We start from the raw sequence: 23,971 nt of genomic DNA, 5'->3' as shown, positions 1-23,971 counted from the left end.
CTCTGCTACTCACTACAAAGAGCCTGTTTGCAAACCAACACTTTTATTGTCAACAGAAGCTGTCTAGGGGAGTAGGGGACCCATTCTGCACCCAGAAGGAGTATGTTCAATGTGTGTCTGGGGTTTGAGGGGCAGATGGGTCAGTGCAGTGAGAACAGCTGGGGCCACCACTGGGGTCTGGGTGATCAGATACAGGGTCTGGGGGGCCAGCAGGGGGCGTGGGAGCCTCCAAAGCCACAGGTCTAGGAGGCCCCTGGCTCATCTGCAGGAGGCCAGTCAGGGCGATGAGCTCAGGCCCACTGAGCCAGGCAGTAGGGCAGCCAGGGGATGGGGTGCGGAGGATCCAGGGAGACATGATAGGAGGTGGGAGCAGCAGCTTCAGAGAGCCCATCACCTGAGGAGACAGGAGGGTGGAGTGTCTCCTCCCAAGCCCTGCATGAAAAATAGGCGACGCCAGGGCAGGAAGTGCACTCACCTGTTGAGAGGCCTCAGACAGATACAGGGGAATACGCTGCCCACATGGCAGCAGAGGGTCTGAAACAAAGACATCTTCACAGCACATCACTGGGAACCCTGGAGAGGAGAAGCTGGGAGGGCAGCAGGCTGGGGTTCTCACATCGGCAAGGGCTGCACTGGTTCCCTGAGGAGCTCGTGCAGGGCCACTCCAGAGTCCCTGGGCCCAAGCAAAGTACCTGCATCCCTGGGCTCATGCTCTCCATTCTGATGTCCTGTTGCAGGGGCCAGGGACCTGAGGTCCCGGCCTGAGGCTGCCTCATACAGTGGCCACAAGGAGGGATGACACAAGGTCCGGCCTGAGAAGGAGGTGCCAGGTGCACAGCTGGGCCCCTGTGAAGGGAGCATGACAGAACACTGGAGCTTGGGCTCCCTCCGAAGGCACCCCTGCCCCACCCCCAGGACAGAGCCGCAGGCACTCCCAACTCACCCACACCAGCCGGGGTCCCGCTTTAGCCTTGTCGTTGGGATCCCATGGTGCTAACACGGTCATCCTTGAGGGGGCCACCTCCCAGGCCATCTGAGGGGAAAGGGCTACTGGGGCGGGGCGGGGGGGGGGGGGGGAACAGAGATTAAAACGGCTCGGGAGTCGGTGGAAGGGTCCTGTGGGGTAAAGGCCGCAAGGCCTGAACCTACCTGGGGTTCCCGGGGAATGATCCACAGCCAGGCCTGGGGGAGGCCGGGACAGCAGCAGCTCTCTCCGGGTCCAGGAGGGCCTTCGGGACCGGGGCTGCGGGCTGGGAGCGGGAGGTACTGAGGTGCACCGGTTACAGCCTCCCCCGGTACTTCCTGGGCAGGGCCGAGGGTGCCTGGCGCATGGAGTCTGGGCACAGCCATTCTTCAGGATCGGCAACGGAGATCTCCGCACACTGTGGGCCCCCTGTCGGACTTCCCTCCCGCCCAGCCCCTCACCTGTCCTGCGGGGGGGTTCCTGGCTCCTCCAGGGCTTCCTCTCCAAAGGTCGAGGTCTCCCCGGGGTCACTGCCAGCCGAGGAGCCATGTTCCTCGAGCGCCTGCTCTTTGCCCGCGTCCCACCGCCGAGGCGGCCCAGGCAACATGACGCCTCTGGCGGGGGAGGGCAGCGCAGGCCAGCCGCTCCGTGCCCCGTGTCCGCACCGTCCGTGCCTCCCACCTCGCCCCTCGCAGCCCCACGAGGCCCCCTCACGGCCCTCACGGCCCTCACCTCCCGCAGCACCCCGCCGAGCTCGCGGGGCCTCGCCGCCACGCCGACGCCCAGCGCGTTTCCGGACCACGTGGCGCGCGCTCCCGCCGGGATCCCGCGGACGCCCCCTGGCGGCGGGGGTGGCTGGGCCCGCGCTTGGCAGCCGTTGGCTATGGAGGGGCGGCGCCCGGTGCGGGGAACTGCAGAACCCCAACATCAACGCGGAGGCGACCCTTTCCCCGCGAAGCACTGCTTTCGTTCACAGACGGACGGACACACACACACACACACACACACACACAACCTGAGGGGCAGCCTAGAGGGCCCGACTTCTTTATTGCACTTGACACAAGACCCTTGGCCACACCCAGAGGCGGCCAGGCACCTTGCTGGACTGGGCCTGCTTCCAACCCCTCGGGAGGGCCGAGGGGCGCCCAAGGAACAGGGCCAGGCCCAAGGCCGCCCTCACCAGAGTCCTTGCTAGAAATCAGAAGCCGGGCACGGCTGTCTTCTCTGTTCCTGGGTTGCAGGCCAGGTCGGGGCCCTGCGCCCCTTCCTCAACCCTATGGCCTTTCCAGCAGTGCGTGGACGACAGCAGCGATGTAAGGGAGGCCCCTTCCTGGGGCCCCCTCCTCTTCCAGGATGTGATGGGGCTGGCACAGGGACTCCTGGGGGGAGGGGCCCGGGTTAAGTTCCCTATGTCACCCTGTTCTCTCGGCTTCCCTGCCCTTCCTGGGAGCAGGGTGGGTGAAACCCCAAAGAAGCCTGGGCAAACAGGGCTGACGGGATGGCCCAGGTGGAGGCAGCAAAGTTCAGGGGCACCCTGGACATGGCTTGGGACAAATGAGATGCAAGGAAGTTGCCAGCAGGTAACAGAAGGGAGATGACACAGGGGGCCAAGGCTCAGGGGAGGAGAGACCTGTCATTTCCAGAGGGAAATGCTGGAGTAGGCAGGCTGGCACACAGAGCCCAAGGGGCACAGCCAGGACTGGGCCTGGCCACAGCAAGAGCAGACGCAAACACACACACAGAGGCGGCCACGGTCTGTACAATTTATACACAGAGACAGGGACCCAGCCTGGGCCCCTGCAACTCCTACAAATATAGAGTTCTCTCTACAAAATATAGATAATTTAGCTCCCCATAACAGTGGGGGGACCGGGGTGGAGGGGGACGGCACAAGGAAGAAGGTTGAGTACCCTCTGAGGGAGCAGAGGGAAGGGCAGGGCCTGGAGGGAATGAAGGCACCATCAGCATGGAGAGGTGAGGGGCACGGGAAGGGGCTACAGGAGGGTGGCCAGAGGCTGGGGGCCCAGGGTCTGGGGGCACCAGAGTGGGGCCTCTGAGGTCAGTGTGTGTGAGGGGAGAGGGTTCACTAGTGTCTTTGGTAGGGGCTGAAGGCACCACTGGTAGGGATGGGGGTTGCACAGGAGTCTTATAAATAGAAATAGGTGGAGGGGGCAGGGGAAAGGGTGACTTCAGGTCCTAGGAACCCAGGAGCCGAGTGTAGACGACATAGAGCAGCAGCATGAGGACCACGTAGAAGAAGATGAAGCCGCCCAGACCAGAGGGGGGCCAGAGGGGTGGGGGGGCCCTGCCCCCCACCCGCTTCACAGCCTCCAGGGTGGTCCACAGCCCCTGGGCGGTGCCCTGGAGGAGATCCGAGGGCGAGCACAGGTCAGCCTGGGAAGGGAGAGTAGGACAGATGGACAAGGACAAAGAGCAGACGTCAGCAGCAGCAGCAAGACAATCCCTCCCCACCCCCTGCCCTCACGTGCCAAGGCCTGAGCCACACCAACATGCAGAGTGCAGGGCACGGAAGCATGCAGGGTAGGGAGGCGTGCAGGACCGGGACTTGTGGACATGCTTTCTTCTGGGGAGCAGACACCCCTTTGAATGGAACCCTGACATCCACACGGAGTGCTCAGCTGAGCCCAGGACATCGCCACTCTATAGTAGGGACTGGCCCTGGGTTCCTGAGAACACCGCCCCCATACCTCAGGCACCCCGATTTTTCGGCAGGCTTCTAAGAAACTCTCCACATTTTTCCGAGACTTGAGAGCACTAAGTTTTGGCTGCAGGAGGGCGAGAGAGGAAAAAGAAGAGAGTAAGAGAGGCCCTGGCAGTCCTCTGCCCCATCCACTACTTCCCACCACCCTGGGACCCCACTGACCACAGCAGGCGAGGGCACATGGATGAAGGGCACGGAGCGGGGCCGCAGCTGGTTGGCCAGCTGACAGAGGATGACCCCATTGGCCAGAGCCTCCGCCAGGTCCTCAGGCAGGGGCCGCTGCAGCCGGGACTCCATTACCTAGGGGGCAGGAGGACGACGGGGGAGCAGTCAGGGTCAGTGGGGACTCCGGCCCACCCCTTCCATCCTCCTGAAGGCACCCACAGGGTGTGAAGTAGCCCCTCCCCGCCCCCACAGATCCCACCTCTCTCACCTGGCGCAGCTGTGCCATCAGCTCCTTCTCGTCCAGAAGCTGAGGGGGTCGCCGAGGCCTCACGGCAGAGTCTGGTGAGGAAGGGCCTGGAGAAAAAGGAGGAATGTGAGCTGTCTCTACCACCCACTGCCGACTTTCTAGCTGGGTCACCGTGTCTGGCACCCACATCTCCTGCCTTTGTACTTGTGGGGATTTTCAACACAACGGGACAATAGACTGGAGAATTCCCAGGCCAGAAGGGGTGACCGCAGCCCAGGGGTTAGTGCTGGCTTAGCAATGGCGACAGGGGGAAACCCACCTGAGCCACTCTGAGAGGAAGAACGGAAGAGGAAGCTGTTTGGTCTCTGAATGGAGCCGAGCGGCCGGGGAGCAGGCACTGTCGCTGGGGGCCAGAGCCAGGGGGCAGGTGAGAAAGACACCCCCTGGAGTCCCATGCTTCCCTCAGACCACCAGGCCCCAGCCACCCCCTCACCTATACAGTCCCCCATCCTCTTCCCATAGTCCCTGTCCAACCTGGTCCAGCTGCAGGAAGGGGCTCCTGGGAGGCAGGGGTGGGGGCAGGGGCCGGGGGGGCTCCCTGCCCCCCTGAAGCTCCCAGTTGGGTGGCACTGGACTTGGGCATGCCGCTGAGGACAGACACACAGCAAATTAGAGGGGGTCCAGGGAGGGTGTGCAGGGAGATGGCTCAGGGAGGTGGAGTCGGGGAGGACACATACTTGTAGGTGGCCTGAGTGGATGAGGCCGCAGGACCTCCGCCAGCAGCCCTGACCCCCAACTTCACAAAACTGGAAAGCAAAGGAGATGTGGGGTCGGCAGTGCAGGCAGCGGACCTGCAAACCCCGAGGGACAGAGTAGCTCACGAGGGCTCATTTCCACAGCCCCCTAGCCCCACCCCGCCCCTGCCCTCTGCCCACACCTGTCCTTCCGGGGGACCCCCCACGCTCCGCTGTGCTGCTGCTGCTGCTGCTGCCGCCGCTCCCGCTCCTGCCATAACTGCAAAGTGTCCGGGCGTCGCCGCTCCTCACCAGCAGGCTCCTCCCGCCTGAGGGGTAGAGGCAGGACCAGTGAGGCAGAGCAGGGTCAGGAGAGGAGGGAAAGTGTAGGGTGACGGGGTTAAGGGAGGAGATGCTGGCTCAGGTGGCTCTGGGGTACCTGCTGTTTGGTGCCTTCTCTCCGTCCCCTGCCACAGGGCTTAATTCTGGTGGCCGGGGCTCCTGAAGAAAAAGCAGCAGAGGGGGTGAGGGAGGATCTGTTCCCCCAAGACTGTACCGGCTCCCTCCCTCCGCTCTCCTGTCCCACAGGGCACAGCACACTACCGGGCACAGGGACAGGGGCCGGACCCTCACCTCAGCAGCACCTCGCTCCTCGTCCTCCCCAGGCACGTGGCTGTCAATGAAGTCAATCTGCTCAGGGTCTCCGTCAGCTGGAAAGGCCAGGGCACGTCAGCAAGCAGGGGGGAGCCTTCGGGGACCTGTCCATTACCCCAGTCCCCTTATCCCGACCCCATCACTCACCAGAGCCATCCTCCCTCCGCTCCCTGGGCCCTCGAGGCTCCCGGGCCAGCTCTGAGATTCGGAAGGACAACTCCGAAAATTCATCCGTTGACTTTAAATGAAGAAATGCAAAAACGGGAGTCAGCTGCTCAGCAATGCTGGGGGCTCATGGGGTTCAGGCCCTTGGGGTCTGCGGCTAAGCCAGCCCTTCCTTGGAAACTTGGGCAAGGGAAGAAGACCACTCCAGCCACCAACTGTCACTCTGATATTCAGAGGCACCAAGCAAAGGGTCCTGGCTCAGGAGGTTCTCCCCGGGGGCGCAGACCCCCAACGTCCCTCAGAAAAGAGGCTCTTACCTCATTTCCAGACCACCTCTTGCTGCCGCTGTCAACACTGTGGAAGCCTGAGTCTAGCCCACCATCGTACCGACGTCCCGGAAATAAGTCCTCAGCAGGGCTAGTGCCAGCCAGGGAGAGCTAGTCAGTCCGATATCAGGCAGTGACCCCTCTCATCTTCCCACCAACACCCGTGGAGTCCATGCGGCCAGGAAGGGGCAGCAAGTATCCAGGAGCGTCCTTTCTTCCCACTTAGAACTTACCAGGGACTGAAACTCGGGGGGCGGGAAGGGGCCAGGTCCCCCAATGCCGACCCCCCACGCCGCCCAGCCTCTGTTGACAAGTACTTAAAGATGTGAAGCTTCCCCTTCAAGCAGATCTAGGTATAAGGGGGCACAAGGTAGGGGTTAGGGGAAGGGAAGGGGGCTCCCCCAGATCCCGAATGGCTGCTAAAGGGAACCACTTCCCAACGCCTACCCACTCTCAGCTCTGTCTCCATGGTCTACCCCAAACCCACCCCTCACCTGAGCAGGTGGGCTTTGCAGGGGGTTGCTGTCCAGCAGAATGACCTGCAGGTGCCTGAGGCGGCAGAAGGAGACCGGGATGCGGGAGACACGGTTACAGGAGAAATCCAGGCGGACAAGAGGAAGATCCCCCAGCTCTGGGCGTGGGTGAGGAAAGAGTCAGGAGCCTGCCCAAGGGGGGGGAGGGTCTTGTGCTCACCTCCTCTGCCCTCTGCTCTGGCCAGCTGGCCACCCCGGGGTCCACCACAGGATGCCCTGACTGGCTGAGAGCACTCCCCAGGAACAACCTACCTGGTTCCCTTCCTGGTCAAATATGGCCCCCTCCAGGCCCCCCTCCCTTAGCTCCTATCCATCTTATGTGCTTCTCTCCTTTTCCCCACCCTGCCCACTGCACACTTCAACCGTTGCTCCATCCCCAAGTGACCATCACAGACCCAAACCAAACTGTGACGTTGCACAGGTCAAAAATCTTCCATGACTTGCAGCCAAGACTGCTACGGGTGAGTGGCCTGTGCCCTGCACAAAGGACCCAGGCAGGAAGGGACTGCAATCCCACCTGAACTTCACTAGCTAAGCCCTTTCGGTCCCAGGCAAGGCTGTGCCCACCCACAGGAAAGGGTGCCTTTTTCTATTTCTCAAACACGCACAGTTGGATTAGTGGTAGCCAGAGACACAGAATAAAAATCACCACTCCCTGGCCCAGCACGGTCAAGGTGTTCATGATCTGGCTCAGCCCACATTTCCCATCTCACTGCCCACCCTTACACCACATCAAACAATCCTCCAGCCCCTCGGCTTCTGCACCTTTCCACCTGCTGTTTGCTCAGCTGGGACAATGTCATTTTTGTGTCCATCTTTCAAGGTTCAGCTCAAGTGTTGCCTGCTCCACAAAATCTTTCCAGACACTTCGGTTAGAATTCCCTGCTCCTTCCTCTGTGTCCCCAGAGCATTTTGCTAGGGTCTTTTTTATGGCCCAGAGAGCATCCTGATCAAATGCTTGTTTACACTGCTACTGACTCAGAAGGAAAGAGAGCCAGTGTAGGAGTAAGGGGAGCTCAGAGAAAATGGGTGACCAGCTGACTCCCTCCCTTGTTCTTTAAGAACAAGATGAGCAAAGCTCAGGTCCTTCTCGCCTGGCCATGGCTTGCCTTTCTCACCACATCCTGCCAGACTGTGCTCCCTCCCACCCACATGCTTTGCCCCAGGATGCTTTGCCTGGGATGCAGAAGGAAGGAGAACTTTCCTTCACAGGTCGGCTCCTGCCATGCCTCTGGGGCAAAGTCTTCCTCAAACTCCCTGAGCAGAGCCACGTGCCTTCCCTCCAGCTCCTGCAGCTCTTTAAGAGTCCTGTTCTAGCACTTTCTTCCACTTCTCTCCCCATGAAGCCAATACAGTTTAACAGTTGGCCCCAGATCTGAGTGACATCACACACATCTACCTGACGCCCACCTAAAACACAGGAAACACACGACAATGCTGGCTGGCTAAGGGCAGGGGTGCTTGCTTTGGAACAAAGGCTATCAAAGGTTGGGGTGGATCACAGCTAGCTCGTTAAAATGGGGCTGCTTGGGCTCTGGCACGTGGCTCCACTGACTCAATCTCCGGGGAGGAAGTACAGGACATCATCCGACTTGAGAGCTCCCACTGGGTGAATGAGGACACCGGGTGATGCTGAAGGCCCCTTCCAATCCTGGGATTCTACAGGGTACCAACACACTCACTCACTCTCCCTTCTGTGCCTTGTTCCACATTTGTGAAATAGAGCTAATAACCCATGCCTGCCAGCCTCAGAGGGTTGCTGGTTAAGAACAAGTAAGTTAGGGGGTACTTGGAGGGCTCAGATGGTTAAGTGTCTGACTCCTGATTTCGGTTCAGGTCATGATCTCATGGTTCGTGAGTTCAAGCCCCGCATCGGGCTCCACGCTGGCAGTGCGGAGCCTGCTTGGGATTCTCCTTCTCTCCCTTTCTCTCTGCCCCTCCCTGCTCACTCTCTCTTTCATTTGTTTTACACACTGCAAAACCCTAGGCAACGAAGGCATCGATGTTCTGTGAAGAGTCTTTGTCTGCGACTTCTCCAATGTAAACAACACACACACACTCTTTCTCTCCGCACGCCCCCCCCCCCCCCCAGCTCCTCATTCTCCTTACCATCAGGGAGGGTGCTGAGCTGGTTTCTCCGAACACTGAGGTCCCGCAGGGAAGGGAGGCTACACAGCTCTGTGGGAAGGGACTGCAACTCATTGCCGCTCACATCCTGCAATGAGGAAAGAAGCAGGGCAGGAGCCCTAAGACCAGGAGCATCAGGGGCACCTGCTGGTTCAGTCAGCTAAGTGGCTGACTCTTGATTTCGGCTCAGGTCATGATCGCACAGTTCATGAGATCGAGCCCTGCGTCAGGCTCTGCGCTGACAGCGCTGACTGCTTGCAATTCTCTCCCGCTCTCCCTCTGCCCGACTCTCTCTCTCTCTCTCTCTCATAATAAATAAATAAACATTAAAAAGAAAAAACAAACAAACAAGAGCATCAGAAACTGCCTCCTGTCTCTGGCCACCTCCAGGTGGTCCCCACCTCTCCCCAGCTTCCCCCAAAGGTGCCTGGCTCGACAGCCCCTCTCCTTGCCCTGCTCCCTATGCTCACAAGCTGCCGCAGGCTTCCCAAGGCGCTGATGTCGGGAGGCAGGGCTCCCAGTTTGTTGTTGCTGACAATGAGCACCCGGAGGGGCAGCTGGCAGATGTAGGGTGGCAGCGATGACAGCTGGTTTCGGCTGTGGAGGGGAGAAAGGCAGTGGGCTCACTCCCCAGGCATGGCATCCCAGGGTTGCCCTCTTTTCAGGGTCACCAGGAGGGGGACTCGGGGTACTGTGCACTGGGACTTGGGGCTGAGAAGAATAAGCTCCCCACCCTGCACCCCCTCCCCAGCCACGCCTTCCTACCTGAGGTTGAGGTAGGTAAGGGCCGTGAGATTCCCCAAGGCTGGGTTCAGGCATCTCAGGCAATTGTGATAGAGGCTCAGGCCCTCCAGGGACACCAGCTGGCATGCCGCCTCCGGCACCTCGGGGAACCGGTTCCGGGAGAGGTCTAGGGGAAGCAAGTATCAGAGGAGAGCTGTGGAAAGACCCAGCCCTGGACAAAAGGACCGTGAACTCTCCCAGAGCCAGCTGCCCAGAAGTCTGCCTCCCCTTCGGACCTGAAGAATCAGACCTATAAACCTGGGCTCCCTGGAGACAACAAAGCTTTCTGCAAAACTTGAGCATGTTGCAAGCACATTACCAGAACAGCAAATGAAAGGCAAAGGCCACAGGGTCACTGGGCTGGAGAACCCCAGACTTGGGAGAGCAAAACATGAACACCGCCTTCAAGTACACAAATGAAGGGCTATCCTGGAAAGGGTAACTGGCTTCTAGAACTCTTGTGATTCCTGTTGTTCTATGGAGAAGGGCTGGTGCTCCAGAGAAAATAGCAAGGTAATAGAGTGGGAGGCTCGAGATAAGAATATTGTCAACCTCTGGAGGAGACCACTGAGAAAGCTCATCCCTCCTCAGGGGCCTTTCCCCCAAACTCAACCTCTTTTCAACACAGGGGAGAAACCAAGGGCCATTAGAGTCTGGCTCTAGAGATTAAATAAGGCTCCTGACATACTGGACAACGGCGCTTCATCAGCCCCTGGGATCAGCAAGCCAGGTCCAAGAGTCTGTGAAGTAACAGACTCCCAGGGACCAGGAAGGGAGGGCAAGCTGATCAACCTGGAGGTGGGAGCTAGAGTCCTCGGGTCCCTCCCATCAGGATACACTGTGCTCAGGACTGGCCTCCTTCCCACCTTCTTCCAGCCCCACCAGCCCCGCTCTACTTCCTCTCTTACTGACCCAGACTTCAGGCACTCGGCTCTTTTGCAGGATCTTGGTGTGGGTGAGGGGCAGAGAGGGAGGAAGAGAGGATAAAACCTCTCACCACCCCTTATTCTCAAGGGGTCGCTTGCTACTCCAATGAAAGGAGTCAGGCACGGGGTTTCCGCCAGTCTGGGGACGGTAATTGCTGAGAGCCCTGCAAGCAAGACTGGATTTCTGCTTCCTCTCCTCGCCTGTACTGGGAGGGGCCCAAGGCCTGCTGTGGGATGTCTCTGGCAACAGAACTTGGGTGAGCTTTTTAGACAGCCCTCCCCAGGAAGGGGTGAGCGAAAGCCATTGGGAGGGAAGCTGGGGTATATCCCCCAAGGAAACGAGTCTCACGACAGGAAATGGAGTAGAAACAAGCTGTCGGGTTCTCTCTCTGGTGGGCCCTATGTGTACCAGGCTAGTAACAGCCTGGGGCACCAGGGATCCTTCTTTCTCCCTCTCTGCTCACAGTCCCGGAGCACAGAGAGAAGACCTGTCAAGGGAGAAGACCCAAGTTCTGGAGAGGGTGAGAGGGCCAGATGCAGGCCTCCTCCGCTCACCTTCCACCTGCCTGCTCTCCCTGCATCCCCAAATGCATGTGTGTGCAAGCGCGGGTGCCATGGATGAAGGGGGTGGAGAGGACAAGCCGGCTGAGCGGTGACAGGGGCAAAAGGGGCAAAAGCTCGGGGTGGAAGGGGGCCCAGGCTGGAGGAGGCAGGGCACAGGAGGCACAGGATGTGGTCTGTGAGAGAATGAGCTGCACTTCTCCTTTGTGAGGGCGGCCCCTCCCCGCCATCTCAGGGTTCACCCTACTTTCGGGGGCCCCAAGGAACAGAGTCCGAGGGATATTGGAGACCTGTGCCACAGGAAATATGCAGAGAAAACAGCGGGGCAGAAAGAGCTGGGAAAGCAGCAGAGGGCTCAGGATAATCTGGCGGAGTGTTGAAGTGTTTAGTCTGGGTTGGAGGGCAAGGAGGTATGGAGGGCAGGGTATGGGCAACCCCAACTGTTACTTCCCCTTTCCACCCCAAACTATAAGCCTTCTGCTTGGGGAGCAGGGTCAGAGAACATTTTGGACAAGACAGATTCCACCTGGCCTACAACCTGAGCCCAGAAAGGACTTAGGATTTCTGCGTGGAGAGCAGGACAGGGAGAGGTCCTCAGTAAGCTGGGATTTTCCCACTTCGTCACACAAGCTCACTCAGGAGAACTAACTGCCTGCACCCTGAGCCGGAATGCTGGGGGAGGAGGCGGGGAGGGGGTAGGAGCTGGGAGGGGCCAGGGAGTTCTTGGTAGTTTTCCCCAGGAGTCCACTCACAGAGACAGAGCCCTAAGGAAGTAAAGAGTAACATTTGGTCTTTGTCAAAAAACAAGCAAGGGGGAGGGGAAAGGGAACAGACGGCGAGTGTCACACAGCTGCTGAGGTCAATCTGGAGCTTGGGGGTTAGGCGGCTGGGGGAGAAGGAGAGGGAGAGGAATGGCTCTTGGGGCTCACCCATTCCCTGAACTCACTTGCTGCATGGTGGGCAAGTAAGTTTCCCCAGCAACCCAAGAAAAGTGGAGAGGTTTAAACTGGTTCTCCCCAGAACAGTGGAGGAAAGAGAGTGTCTGTGTCCACTTGGGTGTTTGCAGGTGAACAAGCACCTGCTAGAGGAGAAATGCATTCAGTCCCTGAGCAGTGTTTTCAGGAGGACACTCAGCCAACCCCAAGTCCCACCCCTGGGCTAGGCTGGGGTGGGGCTTCGGGAATGCGGTCCTCTGGCCCACTCCCAATCTCCACCCCCCAGCTGCCAGCCCAAGGTCATAGGTTGTTGCCTCCTGAGCAGCTGAAGCCTGACTCACCTGTCATGGTAGAGTCCCCCACACCCCACCATCAAGAGACACCAGGGAGGAGGGACATGATTAGAGCGATCTGTGGGGTGGAGGAGTGGAAGGACAGTGGGACAGTCTCTAGCTTCCCAGAACTCCATGCCAGGAGATAAGATTTCCTTCCTTTCAGCAACTGCCTCAACTCCCTCCCCTCCTAGGGAAAGCAGACACTGAAATGGGAATTCTAAGGTCCCTATGAGGTCACAGGCTCCATTGTGACCTCACACACGCAAGAAGGAGGGGGAGTCTCAGATAAGGGGGTCAGGGATAATAGGTGGAAGAGCTCGCGGAGAAAAGAGTTAGGGGAGGTGTAAGATTTGCTTCTTTCCCATAGGCTTGCTGGGTGAACAGTGGAGAGGGCCAGGGGGCGGGACGATAAGCAAACAGAAGCACCAGGTTGTTAGGGGCGAATCCTAAGGAAGAGGGAGGCCTACGGCTGCTCGGATCTAGGTGGAACCGGGAAAGAGTTGGAGACGAAGTGGAGAAAGAGAAAGGAGTCATTAGAGGGGCTCTTGGGGGCTGCTTTAAGGAACGATCAGAACTGAGGTTGAAGAGGTCATGCAAATGAGCCAACCAGGTGAGGGGCGGGACCATTCTACAGGTGCGCAGAAAGGCAAATAAAGAGAAGCAGAAGACGGGGAACTCTCACAACACTCGGTCAGGGCGCCGGACGTTCGGTGCAAAGGAGAAATGGGTTCATTGTCCAGGAGTTCTCAAAGTGGGGAGGGGGAGTTAGCAGGCTTATGCAAATAGTCAGGGTCAAGAAGCTCGACGGTCAGGTGAAGGGGCGGGCCAGACTCCCGAGACCGGTGTGAAACAAGCTAGGGGCGGGGCTATGCAAATGAGGGTCCCAGCCCGGGACTAGGCCGAGTGCACTCACCAGCCTGGGTGATGTCTGACAGGTCGTAGCTGCGGGCCGCGCCCCGGGGGAAGTACTTCAAGCGTCGGTTGGACAGGTTCAGGGTCCCGGTGGCCACGGCCTCCTCTAGGGCCCGCTCTGCACTGCGGCTCCCGGGCAGACCCGGAGACCCCGGAACGGAGGTCGTGGCCGCCGCCTCCTCACCCCCGGCGGCGAGTGGGGCCGCTACCGCCGCCGCCATCCGCTCTCGGCGGCTCCCGCTGCCTGACTGACGGGACCGGCCGTCCCTCCTCCCCCCTCCCCCTCCTTGGAGCCGCCGTAGTCGCTTCAAGGGGGAGGAAACGCGCTCAGGGACACGGCGGACCAATCGCGATCCGAAGACGCGTTGCAAGTGGCTAATCAGAACCCGCCGGGGGGTGGAGACTATAGCGCAGGAGTGAGGCGACAGAAGGGAGGGGGCTAGAATAGAGCGCTCGCCAACGGCCGGCGCTCCAGGCCGGCCCGCCCCGCGCAGCCGCGTCCAATCGCAATGCTTAGGGCTGGAGATGGAGCCAATCAGGTCTAACCAGGAGACGGGGACGCCGGTGCTCAACTAGAAGGGATAGAGGCCGAGACCTCAAGCCGGGTCTCGGGTTTTTTTTTTTCCAACGGAGACCAATCGCAAGCCGGATACAGGCGAGTGACTGTCAAGAAGGCCAATTAAATCTTCCGGAGGGAACCGGCCCGGCCTCTTCTCTGAGGGACGGCTGTACCTACCAATAGCATGGGCGAGAAGGCGGTCCCTTCGCCTAGCAGGAGGCGGGTGAGCTAGATCTTTGAGACGGAGGTTAAAGAACGTGAGCGCTGCCGTTCGGGCGGGTTGGGAACAGTGCAGGGTCTGGAGAGGCGAGTGCGAGCTGCAAATGTTAGGGAGCGAGCCTGCTTTGAGGGCGTGAAGGAGGGGGGTGAGGTGCAAGGCGAAGCCTGAGACCAGCGGGGAGGGAGGGGGTCGTTGCAACTGAAGGGACCGTGGAGGCCTTTCCGGCTGCGGAGTCTGAGGACCTGCGGCGGTCTCCGGAGCTCTGGCGGGCGGGGGGCTTCCCAGAGACTGGAGATGCCCAAGGCAGCTCCTGAAGGGAGGGTTACCGGAGACCGGGACAGCTTCCAGAACTACCGCCCGGCTGGCCAGCCTACCTCGAGGAGCGCGCCCCGGCGGGAACTGTGATGACAGGACCTGAGACGGGGGAGGGGAGTTAGTCCATAAGGGACCATCTCATTCGGAAGAAGCCCGCCGTTTTAACAAATGAGGAAACTGAGGCGGAGGGAAGTTGAGGAGTTGGCTAGAGCAGAAGCCCGGTTTCCCAGCGACTTCTACGTGGGCTTTTTCTATTCGCACCGTCTCCTTTGCTTCCTGAGCTGAAATAGTGGGGACCCAGACCCAAGAGGAAGCTGAGGATCCTTTTTCTGTGTGCTGAGGGATCTTAACGTCCTTTTAGGTGGCAAAAGGACCTAACACATTAACATAGTCCATTTACCACGTTAATAGTTGCCTGATCACAAACAACTAAAGGTTCTTGTGAATCACATCTCAGAGGTTGAGATTTCCTAAACATGTATTGAATCCTTAAAGTTCCATCCGCAGTGTCTCAAACTAGTTGTTTACTAGTCACCATGAGTAAGGGAGTTTGGGTGGTTGACTGATAGCTGGCGCAGTAAAGGAAAGTCTGTAATACTAGGCAACTGAGGGCTGGATGTCCAGGATTGGATTCCTTTGCGTTCCTGGAAGAGCTGGTTACTCCCTTTGGTTTATTGGTGTAGATCCTTTGCCCCTACCTGGACAGACATACCCTGAACTCCAGCTGTTTCTCCTATATGGCGGCCCTCTCTCCCCATAAGACTAAGTTAAAAGGTTAGACCCTGGGAGATACCCTATGCTTTCAGAGTAATTCTATCCCTTTCTTCCACCTTAATAGGTTGTCCTTCATACATGCATTGACGTTACTGTCCCAGGAAATCTGCTTTTGGATGTGTTTTTGTAAGACTAAAGAGTCGGTGCTGAATTATTCCCACTTTCATCTAGTGCATGCTTCCCTCTAAGCGAGTGTAGCAGGGTCATCTTTCCTCCTCACCTGTCAAACAGTTCATATTTTTTATACTTTTTTTTTGGGGGGGGGGTTAGTTTATATTCTTAGGTAGTTTATACTGTTATCCTCTTACGGAGTTTATACAAATCCCCTGGAGGCCCTGGCCTGGTGAGATATGAAGAATTCACCAGTGTTTCTCTACAGAGCAGAGTGCTAAAGGGCCTCAAGGGGAGGAACCTCACAACTGTGCTCCAAAAGTAAAGGCCTCATCTAGCAGTCATTCACACTTTCTTTCTCCTGGAGGAGGGGCTCATGCATATCCCATGAGCCACTGGGTGGCTAGAGCCAAGCTAGAACCCAGGAACTGTCTAAGAAAATCCTGGCGGGGTTGGGGAAAATAGGTCACAGTGGCTGGACAGTGAGGTCACAGAGAGGTTTGTCTTCCCAGACTCCATGGGGGAGGGGCCTAGAAGGCTGAGGGGCCCCAGAGGTCCCCCAAGCCCAGGCGGGGGACATGGTGTGGGAAAGGCAGCAGAAACGGGGGCCAGGGAGCTGACTACGGGGGAGTCAGGGGGCCCGGAGGATGAGGGCAGGGGCAGAGACGGGGCAGTCAAGATGGTGAGGAGAAGCCGAAGAAGAAGGCTGCAAAAATTCACCGGGCTGTGCAGACAGGAGGAGGGGCTCAGGGTGAGGGGGTGGGAGGGTGAGGCAAGGGAAGGACAAGAAGATGGCAGCAAGAGATCAGGGGAGGGGTTCTTTGGAGCTGGTGAACCCAGAAACACAGCAGACAGGGAGGGGTGTCCCATGGACCTAAAGAGAAAGATAGGAAGATTTGAGGGCACAGAGCCATGAGCCCCTAAGAAAGAAGCTAATGAAAGGCTGACAGAAGGGAGAAAAGGAGGCCTGACTCTCATGGAATCCCTGTGCTCTCCCTTCTCCTTGGGTAGGTGAAGCGGAGCTGCCCTTCATGTGGCCCAGAGCCTGGGGGTGAAGAGAAGAAGGGCAGAGGGAACCCTATTTCTGTTCAGCTGTTCCCCCCAGAGCTGGTGAGTCATCCATGGGGAGGGATTCCAGAATAAAGGGCAGGGGACCAGAGTGATGAGGAGCCCCCTTGATGATTCCTGCTTCCTCCCTCCTGCCCACCCCCCAGGTGGAGCATATCATCTCATTCCTCCCAGTCAGAGATGTAGTCGCTCTGGGCCAGACCTGCCACTACTTCCGTGAAGTGTGCGACGCTGAGGGCGTGTGGAGACGCATCTGTCGCAGGCTTAGTCCTCGTCTACGAGAGCAGGGCTCTGGGGTCCGGCCCTGGAAGAGAGCTGCCATTCTTAACTGTACACCTCCCCAGAACCTCAGTTCTCTTTGCCTCTATCCTGTGCCTTATTATTCTGGGATCCCTCCTGTTCCATAGAGTTGCCTCGGCATTCCTAGCCAACCTGCCAGGGCCCCTTTCTCTAGAAGAGCCTGTTAGATTCAAACATGCCATCCATCTAGGAGGTCTGCAAGCCTCCAGCTCCACCCTCTGATAGACGTCCCACCCGGAGCCCCCGTTACTAGCATCCCTGCCAAGTCAGCCTCCGTATTCAAACTCTCTTCCAAATCCTACCCCGGTCATCTCCTCCACTCCCCAAACCTGGAGTTTTCCCTCCTCTAAACCAGGATTTCTCAACCTGCCACTGTTGACATTTGGGGCCAAATAATTATTTGGAGTGAGGGGCTGTCCTGCACATTGCAGGACGTTTAGCAGCATCCCTGGCCTCCACCCACTAGATGCCAGTAACAAAGCTCCCCCCAGTTGTGACAACCAATGTTCCCTGAGGACAAAATCACCCCCACGTTGAGAAACATGCTCAGAAGCCCTCCATTCCCAGGGAGCCCCTATCCAAGTACCTGACTGCACACACTGGAGATTCAGGGAGATCCAGATCTGATCCAGATAGCAGATCCAGAGCTAGGGGTGAGGGCCGTTACTGGCCTTTCTCAGCCATTCCTTTTTGCTCCTCTGTCTGCTGCTTTTCTATGTACTATATTTCCCTTGATGTCTCTGATGCAAGGTTGGACTAAAGAAGCCCTCACTTAGAAGCATGTGTAGTGCCCTGGGCTTGGGGTAGGGGGCAGAGAACTAAAGTTCAGGCATAAGGGATTATTAAAGATAGCCTGTGTAGGGGATTATTAAAGATATCTTCTAAGCTTTCCATATGTCATTTAGAAAAGTCCCTGTTCCCCAGTCCTGCTGCTAAGGGAGCTGCTATGGGAGCTGCTAAGTACCCGGCTCTCTGAGAACTATAGTTTGCCCAAGCTCTGACAACTCTTCTTTGTGCCATCCTGACCCCTTGAGCCTTCCATCTCCTTCCCTTCTCCAGACACGAAGGGCCTGTATTTCCAGGCATTTGGAGGCCGCCGCCGCTGTCTCAGCAAGAGTGTAGCCCCCCTGCTAGCCCATGGCTACCGCCGCTTCTTGCCCACCAAGGACCATGTCTTCATTCTTGACTACACGGGGACCCTCTTCTTCCTCAAAAATGCCCTGGTCTCCTCTACCCTGGGCCAGATCCAGTGGAAGCGAGCCTGCCGCTATGTTGTATTGTGTCGCGGAGCCAAGGATGTGAGTAGCAGAGCCCTAGGAGCTGAGACCCCACCCCTCCTCCGGGGCTCCTCCAGGACCCACACCAGTCCGGAGGTACTCTCCTCAGGACGTCTGCCCTCCCATATCAGGAACTGAAAACTAAACCCTCTTTTCCCAGCCCTGAACCCAAGTATCTCATTTCTCACCCCAGGATCCTGTCACCCCCAAGCCTCATTCCACTCTAAGACCCAGATCCCAGACAGCTTCATCTTTTCCTATAGTTTGCCTCGGACCCAAGATGTGACACCGTTTACCGTAAATACCTCTATGTATTGGCCACCCGGGAGCAGCCAGCAGTGGTAGGCACAACGGGCAGCCGGGCCTGTGACTGTGTCGAGGTCTATCTGCAGTCCAGTGGGCAGCGGGTCTTCAAGATGACCTTCCACCACTCCATGAGCTTCAAACAGATTGTGCTCGTTGGTCAGGAGAACCAGCGGGCTCTACTGCTTCTCACAGGTGTGGCCTAGAGCAGTGGTTTGCAAATTGTTTCCTACACGTGGTTCAGGACCTGCTGCAGGGGAGGGGAAGGCCTTTCTGCATGCCACCTCATCCTGGTCTCAAACCAAATAGCTTTGCTTTTTGTCTGTCTCATAGACTAAGATTCTGCTTTTTTTTTTTTTTAAACAACTTAAAAAAAAATTTTTTTAAGTTTATTTATCACCTGTGCACAAGCAGGGGAGGGGCAGAGAGAGAAGGAGAGAGAGAATCCCAAGCAGGCTCAGCACCATCAGCGCAGAGCCTGATGCAGGACTTGAACTCAAAAACTGTGAGATCATGACCTGAGCTGAGATCAAGAGTGGGATGGTTAACCAGCTGCATCACCCAGGCGCCCCAGATTCTGTGTATTTCATATGAATAAAGGGCCCTGCTGCAAAAAAATAGTTTGGAAACCACTGTTCTAGTGAAAGCCTGATTTTCGAAATTCTAATCTTCCTCACTTCCTTCCTGCTAGGCACTTCACTTAATACCCCAAACTTACCCCCACCTTGCTGATTGTCACATACATGTATACATTTTTTTAATTTTAATTTTTATTTACTTAAGTAATCTCTCCACCCAGTGTGGTGCTCAAACTCACAACGCTGAGATCAAGAGTCATGCGCTGTTCTGACTGAAGCAGACTGGTGTCCCTGTCCCCTATATTTGACCCTACTCCCAAGCCTCAGACCCTCTGGACTTCTTAATTCCAGGCAGAGCCCCAAGTCCCCAGGCATCGTTCCTCCCAACACTCAAATTGGATTCTGGCAGATCTAACTGCTGGTTTTCTCTCCACTCATCATTCACACTGAAGGGTTTCCCTGATTCATTTTTGGTGGTACAGGGCTAGAGTCTGGGCAACTTGAGGTCACGCTTCCTGTATTTCACCTCTACCCTTTTTCTTCCAACCCCACTCTAGGCCAATAAGTGTTTAATCGCTATGGCTTAGAGAGTCTATTGGGAAGTTAATGTGGATATTGGGAGGTCCCCTCCCCCACATCATTGTCTGCCTCTCCCCATCTCCCAGAGGAAGGAAAGATCTACTCTTTGGTAGTGAATGAAACCCAGCTGGACCAGCCACGCTCCTACACAGTTCAGCTGGCCCTGAGGAAGGTGTCCCGTTGCCTGCCTCACCTTCGTGTGACCCGCATGGCTTCTAACCAGAGCAGTACTCTCTACATCACAGGTAAGAACCACCTTCCTTCTTCTCCACACCCTCATCTTAAACAGACTTTCCAGATATGGACAGCCCCTTATACTTACTCTAGCAGTGGACCCCTTCAGGCATCCTAGTGAAAAGATGAGGTTAGGTTCCCAGATATCATAGCTGGTACATTTCTAGTGGGTGTGAGACTCCCTGGATCTTGTAGCTTTCATCCTAGGTAGGGCCTTATCGCTAGGAAATGGGTGCCCAAAGCTGCTGAGCTGAGGGCTCCTGACCCCCCAGACCAGGGGGGAGTATATTTTGAGGTGCATACCCCAGGGGTGTATCGTGATCTCTTTGGGACCCTTCAAGCCTTTGACCCTCTGGACCAGCAGATGCCGCTTGCTCTCTCGCTGCCTGCCAAGGTAGGATCCTGGAGGGATGGGACGGACCAAGGGGCGGACAGAGAGGGATTTAGGGATTAAAAGGCACCAGAGGTCTGAAATATGAGCAGGAATCAAATGATTGATCAGGGAGGGACAGGGGCCCAGAGAGAGAGGGGCGAGGTAGCGGGCAAGGCCAAAAGAAATCAGCTGGGAATGGCAGGTTAGTGGCTGGGAGATTCTGGAGCTCAGAGTTCCTCTGGAGGGAACTGAATGCCTGCCTTCTCTTTCTGTCTTACTTCCTAGATACTATTTTGTGCTCTTGGCTACAATCACCTTGGCTTGGTGGATGAATTTGGCCGAATCTTTATGCAGGGAAATAACAGATATGGGCAGCTGGGAACAGGGGACAAAATGGACCGAGGGGAACCCACACAGGTGAGATTCGTTTTCAGTTATTCTCATCGTGGCCCCCTTCCTCCAATCCTCTACACCTTAGACCTCTCCTCTTCTCTACTTTCTTTAGAACCCACTTCTTACTCCCTAGGGAAGTTAAGCCAGCCAGTAAATTATGCGCATGATACTGTTGTGTGTCTTTCCCAGGGTTGGCACTGTGAGGTCCATTCTGTGTGGTGCTTGCTGCCAGTGCAATAGGAATTTAGTGAAGCAGGGAGACCTCGGTGGGCTGGTATAACTAGAAGAGGTGAGATGCAATCACGGTCTGGTGGGTTAGATCAGATTCGTGTGGGTACAGGGAAAGGCATTCCATGTAACAGGGATGAGAACGAAGCTGCACATACCTGGGACCATGAAAGGACTGGTCTGAAGCAGAGAGGATGTTTTGGAAATCGGTAGATATGAGGTGATACAGGCAGGGGTGAGCCTGAAAAGGTATAGATTTTGGAAAGTCACTCCAGGTTCTGGAGCAAGAGAAGGCCCCCCCCCGCCACACACACACACAGATGACTGAGAACAGGTCACCTGGCCAGAGTGCACAGGAGGCCACTGAATGAGAAGCCCACTGGGAGACCATTGAGTGACAGTGGCACTTGGGACAAGAGCCTGGGGCAGTGGGAATGGAAAGGAATGGATACCTGAGATGTTTTGAAAGAAAATGATTAGGTACTGGAAACTGATTAGATGTGAGGAGATGGGTGTGGGACACAAGTGGCTGTCGCAGTAGACCCCTTAAAGAGAGATGGCATCACTAACAAATGTGGAAAGGGATGCTGGCTTGAGGAAAGAGGAAGAGCGTGAATTTGGACATTTTCTAAAGTGGAAATGTCTCTCTGGCATTAGATTCCATGTTGGAACAAGGCTGAAACAGACAGAAGCAGGGACAGGGGCACAAACTTGGGCAGGAGCTGATGCTGTAGGCAAAGGGAATGAAGAAGCTATCTCTGAGGCAGGAGGCACACCTTCAGGTGCCAAGTCCCAGAAGCCAGGGACACAGGGAGTGTCAAACAGAGGAGGTGATTAATGGTAACAGATAACATAGGAATATACCTGCCAACATGGAAATATGGTCAGGTCATATCTTTAGCTGAAAAAAAAATTATAAAATTATTTACATAGTACAACCCCATTTTTATTTAAAAGTCTGTAATTTGAAAACACACACACACACACACACACACACACACACATACACACACACACACACAGAGGCAGCAGTGAAGAAAAGTATCCAGGGATGCCTGATTGGCTCACATGGTTAAGCGGCTGACTCTCTTTTTTATTTTTAATGTTAATTTATGTTGAGGGGGGGAAGAGCAGAGAGAGAGGGAGAGAATCCCAAGCAGACTCCACAGGAATCTATTTAAATAAAAAATAAAAAGAAGAAAGAAAAAAGAATATCTAGCAAGATTTTTTTAAGTTTATTTTTTCAGAGAGAGAGAGAAGGTGCACAAGCAGGGGAGGGGCAGAGAGAAAGGGGGACAGAGGATCTGAAGGGGCTCTGTGCTGACAGCAGGGTGCCCGATGTGGGGCTCGAACTCAGGATCATGACCTGAGTTAAAGTAGGACACCTAACTGACTGAGCCACTCAGGCACCCCCAGCAAGATGTTAATAGTGGGTGGTAGGATTTCCAGTGATTTTTAAATTAATCTTTGCTCTCCAAGATTTTATAACATTTCTTTAATGACCATAAATTACATACCTATGTCTTCAAAATTAAAGCCCTCATAATCTCAGGAGAAAGCATGCAGGAGAGGCCCTGGGGTTTGGGAGCTGGAAAGTCAAGTGCATTTGGGGAGAACACATCAGTAGCTTAGTAAGCAGGGAAGCCAGATCACAAGAAGTTCAGGAAAGATGGGCTGTGGTGAGAACAAAAATGTGGTCAACCTCAGACTGGTCACATAACCAGTTCTGTTGCCTAAAAGATGGAGGTAGGAAGGGGCAGGAATCAGGTGGAAATGTTTTTGTTTTTGTTTTCTTTTGTTTTTGTTTTTTAAAAACAGAGTGGCCATTTTGGGAGACAAGGATAGGACAAGTGGAAAATGCTAGAGAGAGAAGGGAGGAATAAGTGGAAGGAAGGTCCCTCCTGAAGGCTAACCTGGAATTGTACAGGGAGGGAGGGAGTCTTTAAACTTCGGGAAGAGGAAACTTAGTCCACCTCCTGAGGCTGGAAGGCAGGATGAGCCTGGACTGTCACAGGTCTGGGGTAGTAGAAAGGAGCAGGTAGCAGGCCCTGGGCGCAGGCAAGTAGCCTGTTTTCTGAGGAGCAACGATGAGGAACCAACAGAAGTGCTAGACCCCATGCAGTCCGACACGGGCTGCAGGAGAACTAGGGAGGGAAAGATTGCTGCTGGTCTGCCTTCTGGCTGGGTGGGGGTTGAGGGGGTGCTGAGTCCCCTTGCTTCCCTCTCCTAGTTTCCTAGAGTCTTCCCTGAGCCTTTCTGTTGCCCTCCTCCTACTTGGGCCCTCAAATCCTCGGCATTCCCACCTTAGGGATCCTGGCCCTGTGTTCTCAGGTGCATTATCTGCAACGTCCCATTGCTCTGTGGTGTGGCCTCAACCACTCTCTGGTGCTGAGCCAGGGCTCGGACTTCAGCAAGGAGCTTCTGGGCTGCGGCTGTGGGGCTGGAGGCCGCCTCCCTGGCTGGCCTAAGGGGAGTGCCTCTTTCGTGAAGCTCCACGTCAAGGTCAGAGCCAGGACACACCAGCAGGCAACGGGGCAAGGGCAATAGAGCCAGGTGGCACACAGGACTGTAGCTGGGGCTCCTGCAAGGACCCGGCCCCCCCCCCCCCCCAGCACTACCCACCTCCCTTTTCCGCCCACACACCATGGCTCCTGGCTCTCTCCCTTAGCAGACCCCGCTCGCCCTCTCTGACCTTACACAACCTTGGGGCTTAGCCAGCCCTAGCTCACTTGCTGGCCCAGGGCTGGTCTGAGAGGGAGGAACACAACAGCTGGGGCTTCCTGGGAGCCCCTCAGTAAAGGCCCCTCTCAGCCACGCCCCTTCTCTCCTTTAAGGTCCCTCTGTGTGCCTGTTCCCTCTGCTCTACCAGAGAGTGCCTCTACATGCTGTCCAGCCATGACATCGAACACCATCCCACCTACCGGGACCTACCAGCCAGCAGGGTGGTGGGGACCCCCGAGCCTGGCCTGGGAGCTGGAGCACCCCAGGACCCTGGGGGGGCAGCCCGGGCCTGTGAGGAGTACCTCAGCCAGATCCACAGTTGCCCCACATTGCAGGATCGCATGGAAAAGATGAAGGAGATCGTGGGTTGGATGCCCTTGATGGCTGCACAGAAAGATTTCTTCTGGGAGGCCCTGGACATGCTGCAGAGGGCTGCTGGAGGGGTTGGCCCGGGCCCCGCAACCCCTGAGAGCTGAGCCCCTTTCCTAGTCTTACCCCTGGAGGGAGAGTCTGGCCCTGGGCCAGGAGCTAAGGAGAGTGGGATGGTAGCAATAAACATTGTATGTGCACATGGGGAGGGGTGGGAATTGCTAGGCTTGCCAGGGTGGGCAGGGAACCGTTTTGTAAAATGTTCAGGGGGCTGCCCGGGAGGGACCCCCAACCTGACTATCATGGACAAGAGATTTGATGGGCAAATAGAATAAAAGGCTGAAGTGAGGCCCTGTTTGGAACCCTGGGGCCTGGGAGGAAAATAAGTCAGGGGATGGGGGCCCCAATGCCCCCCAATCAGGAGGGCGATGGAAGGCAGGGGGATGGACGAGGAGGCAGAGAGAGCAGAAGTGGCTCAAG

The 23,971-nt window shown here is 56.4% G+C and overlaps 3 protein-coding genes across 19 annotated transcripts; 1 reads left to right on the top strand and 2 right to left on the bottom strand.

Moving 5' to 3' along the window:
- Nucleotides 1-26: 26 nt before the first annotated feature.
- Nucleotides 27-1,892, bottom strand: SAP25 (Sin3A associated protein 25). Of its 7 annotated transcripts, none has more exons than XM_027042092.2 (6): nucleotides 1,426-1,892; nucleotides 1,150-1,250; nucleotides 944-1,050; nucleotides 693-870; nucleotides 476-573; nucleotides 27-394 (listed from the first exon to the last, which is right to left on the bottom strand). In XM_027042092.2, the coding sequence occupies exons 1-6, from the start codon at nucleotides 1,890-1,892 to the stop codon at nucleotides 107-109; spliced, it is 1,239 nt and encodes a 412-aa protein (XP_026897893.2). In that variant the 3' UTR covers nucleotides 27-106. The 7 variants fall into 7 exon arrangements, with proteins under 7 accessions (XP_026897893.2, XP_026897898.2, XP_026897896.2 ...); XM_027042097.2 differs by having other exon boundaries at nucleotides 476-534; XM_027042095.2 differs by having other exon boundaries at nucleotides 693-846.
- Nucleotides 1,408-13,393, bottom strand: LRCH4 (leucine rich repeats and calponin homology domain containing 4). Of its 6 annotated transcripts, none has more exons than XM_027042079.2 (18): nucleotides 13,091-13,392; nucleotides 9,403-9,547; nucleotides 9,108-9,234; nucleotides 8,620-8,725; nucleotides 6,472-6,608; nucleotides 6,211-6,326; nucleotides 5,969-6,068; nucleotides 5,634-5,724; nucleotides 5,466-5,542; nucleotides 5,272-5,333; nucleotides 5,036-5,161; nucleotides 4,836-4,949; nucleotides 4,633-4,745; nucleotides 4,418-4,501; nucleotides 4,120-4,205; nucleotides 3,849-3,986; nucleotides 3,673-3,750; nucleotides 1,408-2,343 (listed from the first exon to the last, which is right to left on the bottom strand). In XM_027042079.2, exons 1-18 carry the CDS (start codon nucleotides 13,308-13,310, stop codon nucleotides 2,239-2,241), a joined length of 2,025 nt encoding a protein of 674 aa, XP_026897880.1. In that variant the 5' UTR covers nucleotides 13,311-13,392; the 3' UTR covers nucleotides 1,408-2,238. The 6 variants fall into 6 exon arrangements, with proteins under 6 accessions (XP_026897880.1, XP_026897881.1, XP_026897878.1 ...); XM_027042080.2 differs by having other exon boundaries at nucleotides 4,836-4,904; nucleotides 13,091-13,391; XM_027042077.2 differs by lacking the exon at nucleotides 1,408-2,343 and adding an exon at nucleotides 2,714-3,358 and having other exon boundaries at nucleotides 13,091-13,393.
- FBXO24 (F-box protein 24) lies at nucleotides 12,569-23,839 on the top strand. Of its 6 annotated transcripts, XM_027042083.2 has the most exons (11): nucleotides 12,569-12,787; nucleotides 13,723-13,871; nucleotides 16,080-16,178; nucleotides 16,283-16,466; nucleotides 17,496-17,734; nucleotides 17,977-18,211; nucleotides 19,260-19,418; nucleotides 19,680-19,801; nucleotides 20,066-20,197; nucleotides 22,733-22,903; nucleotides 23,236-23,839. In XM_027042083.2, exons 2-11 carry the CDS (start codon nucleotides 13,833-13,835, stop codon nucleotides 23,596-23,598), a joined length of 1,743 nt encoding a protein of 580 aa, XP_026897884.1. In that variant the 5' UTR covers nucleotides 12,569-12,787; nucleotides 13,723-13,832; the 3' UTR covers nucleotides 23,599-23,839. The 6 variants fall into 6 exon arrangements, with proteins under 6 accessions (XP_026897884.1, XP_026897883.1, XP_053069466.1 ...); XM_027042082.2 differs by lacking the exon at nucleotides 12,569-12,787 and having other exon boundaries at nucleotides 13,473-13,871; XM_053213491.1 differs by lacking the exons at nucleotides 12,569-12,787; nucleotides 13,723-13,871 and adding an exon at nucleotides 14,049-15,750.
- The last annotated feature ends 132 nt before the right edge of the window (nucleotides 23,840-23,971 follow it).

Source organism: Acinonyx jubatus, chromosome E3 (genome assembly GCF_027475565.1).
Source record: "Acinonyx jubatus isolate Ajub_Pintada_27869175 chromosome E3, VMU_Ajub_asm_v1.0, whole genome shotgun sequence".
In the NCBI taxonomy this organism is placed as follows: Eukaryota; Metazoa; Chordata; class Mammalia; order Carnivora; family Felidae; genus Acinonyx; species Acinonyx jubatus.
This window is presented reverse-complemented; position numbering and strand designations above follow the sequence as displayed.

Excerpts from the sequence above, each read along its gene's own strand:
- LRCH4 (XM_027042077.2), bottom strand. The coding sequence starts at position 13,310 with ATGGCGGCGGCGGTAGCGGCCCCACTCGCCGCCGGGGGTGAGGAGGCG. Across the intron at positions 6,069-6,210 it reads CCCCCGAGTTTCAGTCCCTG|CCCTGCTGAGGACTTATTTC; the intron begins GTAAGTTCTAAG and ends GGCTGGCACTAG. Across the intron at positions 3,359-3,672 it reads GAAAAATCGGGGTGCCTGAG|GCTGACCTGTGCTCGCCCTC; the intron begins GTATGGGGGCGG and ends CTCCCTTCCCAG.
- FBXO24 (XM_053213491.1), top strand. The coding sequence starts at position 15,586 with ATGGGGGAGGGGCCTAGAAGGCTGAGGGGCCCCAGAGGTCCCCCAAGC. Across the intron at positions 15,751-16,079 it reads GAGACGGGGCAGTCAAGATG|GTGAAGCGGAGCTGCCCTTC; the intron begins GTGAGGAGAAGC and ends CTCCTTGGGTAG. Across the intron at positions 18,212-19,259 it reads GGCTCTACTGCTTCTCACAG|AGGAAGGAAAGATCTACTCT; the intron begins GTGTGGCCTAGA and ends CCCATCTCCCAG.
- SAP25 (XM_027042092.2), bottom strand. The coding sequence starts at position 1,892 with ATGTTGGGGTTCTGCAGTTCCCCGCACCGGGCGCCGCCCCTCCATAGC. Across the intron at positions 1,251-1,425 it reads GGAACCCCCCCGCAGGACAG|CCCGCAGCCCCGGTCCCGAA; the intron begins GTGAGGGGCTGG and ends TCCCGCTCCCAG. Across the intron at positions 1,051-1,149 it reads TCATTCCCCGGGAACCCCAG|TAGCCCTTTCCCCTCAGATG; the intron begins GTAGGTTCAGGC and ends GCCCCGCCCCAG.